General features: G+C 47.4%; 1 protein-coding gene across 1 annotated transcript in view; it reads right to left on the bottom strand.

Annotated features, from left to right (window-relative positions):
• The window catches only part of LOC111655057 (integrin alpha-11-like), a 35108-nt gene that overhangs the window by 8866 nt on the left and 22900 nt on the right, over window positions 1–3342 (bottom strand). Inside the window, 4 exon segments of the mRNA XM_087174011.1 lie at window positions 1158–1324; window positions 1506–1636; window positions 1734–1937; window positions 2264–2481. Of these exon segments, the coding sequence (XP_087030137.1) occupies window positions 1158–1324; window positions 1506–1636; window positions 1734–1937; window positions 2264–2481 (720 nt within the window).

Below are 3342 nucleotides of genomic sequence, written 5' to 3'. Positions count from 1 at the left end.
GTGATGGAGAGAAAGAGGAGAGGAGGAGTGACACGGTGGCTGGCTGGTGTTAGCATGTTAGCGAGGTTTCCATGCAGCCGGCCCGGCACATCTGCAGCCAATTACACAGAGACACGACAACAGCTTCACAAAACACTGCGGCGAGGAACAGACCACGAAACCACTCTCCGCACACAGGCGGTCAAACATCAGCAAACATCTGGACGATCCTGATGCTGAATGTCCACACAGCTGGAGGAGCGGACAGATGTTACAGTTGTAGGATTCAAATTCATCCAGACGAAGGTCAAGCATTCAACCTGCGACCACAAACTGGACGTTAGCGCTTTGCTCAAAGACCGAATCTCTTCTTCAGATTGTCGCATGTTTAGAAATAAACTTTTGTCCATCATGGAAGTTTTCACAACAGGTTCGGTTCTCTGTGTTTTGTTTGTTTTTTTTTGTATCCGCCAAAAGTTATTCAGGCAAAAGGAAGCTGCAGATCTGACTTCAGGCACACGAGCACTGAGCCGAGGATATAGTTCAAATCCCTTTATTGTGTGAGGAGCATCTCAGAGTGAAATTCAAAACAAAAAATCACCAAAAAAGGTAAAAGGAAGTTTTGTAACAAAAAAATTTTCTGTTCTGCGCATCCTGTTCTTTTTGGTGATTTTCTTTGCCGCCATAAAAGGTGTTTTACTCCCTTTTTGGTGATTTCTTCTCAGCTAAGAGGGAGTTTTGTGTGCATGCATGGACGAGGCAGCTCAGGAACGCTGAAGCTTGATGACTCTATTTTGTCTGTATTGAAATTAAAATACAATGGACTCGGTGTCGTCTCGTGAACTTTGTTCCTCCGGCACAAATTGGTTTGACTCTGAGTCCGGCGTCTGACCCAACTTCTTCAGTGACGTCGTGAACTGTCGTTGATGTTTGCAGAGGAAGTGAAGAGCAGTGACTGGGTGACCACATGACAGGATGAACTCACTGAGGACCAACAATGAGCTGTTAGACATTACTGACACCATGTTCCTGTTCTCTCAGCGGAACCTCCACTAATCACAGGGTTCGTGGTTCAATCCCTGACTGTCCTTGAGCAAGAAACCCAACCCCCTGATGCCCCTGGTGGTCGGACCAGCACCTCACAGGGTGGGTCACATGGAGCCACACCTTCCACCTACCTGTCCTGGTCTTTGTCCTGGTCTTGGTCCTGGAGTCCAGACTCAGACAGACGGAAATGGACATGCAGGTGACCTCCTTCCCTCCTCGCCAACAGTCCTTGTTGAAGATGTTGACCTTCTCGGGTTCAAAGGTCAGTTTGGCCTGAATCCGCACCACACCCCGAGACCTGGAGGGAGCGGGCATGGAGTCAGTGCTTTGAGCTAAATGCTAAATTCTGCATGCTAACATGCTCTCATAGACAATCCATGTTTAGCTTTACAATATTCACCATCTTATATAAGCACGTTAGCATGCTAATATTTGCTAATTAGCTAATAAGTGCGTGTATCTGTGTGTGATGGTCGGACCAGATGATGACGGCAGCTCCCAGCGCTCCCACCGCGAGGTCGACCAGCCCGTCTGCGTTGACGTCCAGGACCCCGTGAAGACTTTGTCCGAAATACTTCAGACCTGCGGAGAAACCGGCAGCAGAGATTCGCTGCAGAGACACAGACAGATAATTAACACATGATTAATTATTCATGTTTCCTGCTGAGATTCTTTTGATTCGTCCGAACCGGCTCGTCATGCGTCACCTGTCTGTACTGATGCTGGATGGTTTTGTCCTGGCCGTAAAACACGTACACCGCCCCCTGGTGGTCGTCCTCCAGCGGCGCTCCGACCACGAGCTCCCTGAATCCATCTCCGTTCATGTCGGGGATCTGGGTCAGCGCCGAACCCAGACGGGAGTTCTGAGAGCGGTCAGATATCTGCAGCGCCCCCTGCAGGACTAAAGAGGCCTGGGGGGGGGGGGGCAGGGTGAGAGCAGTGTTTTATGCCTCTGCATCAGGAACAGTCAAAGCCAGAGGCATGGTGGTCAAAGGTCAAGGTGGTGGTGACCTTGTTAATGTAATATCTCAGTAACACGTTGAAGGAACTTCTTCACATTTGGCACAAACATTCACTTGGACTCAAGGATGAAGAGATTAGATGGTGGTAAAAGGTCAAAGGTCAAGGTTACGGTGACTTCACAAAAAGTTGCAGTCAGCCAAATAGAGTGAAGGACCTTGGACTTCGGAGGCAGCTAAACAATCTTAGGGTTAAACTTGTGACAGTGTGTATTCACCTGTGGAGTGACAGAGTAGATGTAAACCTTCCCTCTCTCCCAGCCCTGACTGTAGTACATGGGCGCCGCCACCAGGAGGATGTCAGTCTGTCCGTCTCCGTCTACGTCCATCGATAATAACTCACTGCCGAAATACGAGCCGATCTGGAGGAGAACACACAGGGGCGTGGCCTCTTTGAGTGACAGGTGGGTGAGCGAGGACTCTTCATATTTGGACATTTATTTAATTTCCTGTTTTTATTTTGAAGTAGACTTCCTTGTACTTTCTTGTGCTAATTTTACTTCCTGTCTTCGTCCTGTTTCCCCCCTTGTTGATCGTCTGTCCCACCCTGATGTGTTACACCTGTGTTCAATCACCCTTTGCCTCCTTTGTGTATTTAAGTCTCTGTCTTTGTCGGTTCGTCTGTTTTTGTCCCAGCCATGTTTCCTCTGTGTCTCCTCAAGCTTCCGCTTTGTGTTTCTGAGTTTTACCTGGATTCCAAATTATTTTTAATTCTGTTTTGCAAGTTGGTTTTCATTATTAAATAAAACATTTTTTCCCACCAAACCTCCTTTGTTTATCTGCATTTGGGTCCTTAACACTCCTAAACCTGACAGCGTTTTCTGACCTCAGGGTCGTCAGTGACTCGGCCACACTGAGATGCTGCAGATACAGTTTCTTGTTTGTGCGCTGGTTTTGTTGCAGTAAAAGAACGCAACACTAAATGGTTCCCATTTGTATAAAGTGGACGTAAGGGCAGAACCATGTTGCATAAAACTGTATCATTCAACACCCACAGCACACTCCCAATGTACCATAGAAGAAGAAGTGTAGTTATGTTACCATGGTTCAGAAAACGGTTCCTATCACCAGTGGTTGCCCAAAAATGACAGAGACTTAATGTAGATATTTTAATCTGCCTGTGTTTTTGTAAACCAGACAGTGGATGGTCCTGGTTTTACTGAGTGCCCGTTGCCAGGGGAACAGCTGGGATCATCACGGAGAAAGCCATGTGTCCTACACGTGTGGATACATACAAAGGAATAACAATGTACGTGTTTGTATATAGGTGTGTGTGTGTGTGTGTGTGTGTGTGTGT

This window comes from Seriola lalandi, unplaced genomic scaffold (assembly GCF_002814215.2).
Source record: "Seriola lalandi dorsalis isolate HSWRI2012SDOR001 ecotype SW California unplaced genomic scaffold, Sedor1 jcf7180002054300, whole genome shotgun sequence".
NCBI classification, from domain to species: Eukaryota; Metazoa; Chordata; class Actinopteri; order Carangiformes; family Carangidae; genus Seriola; species Seriola lalandi.
Note: the sequence above shows the minus strand (reverse complement) of the source record. Positions and strands in the feature narration are given on the sequence as shown.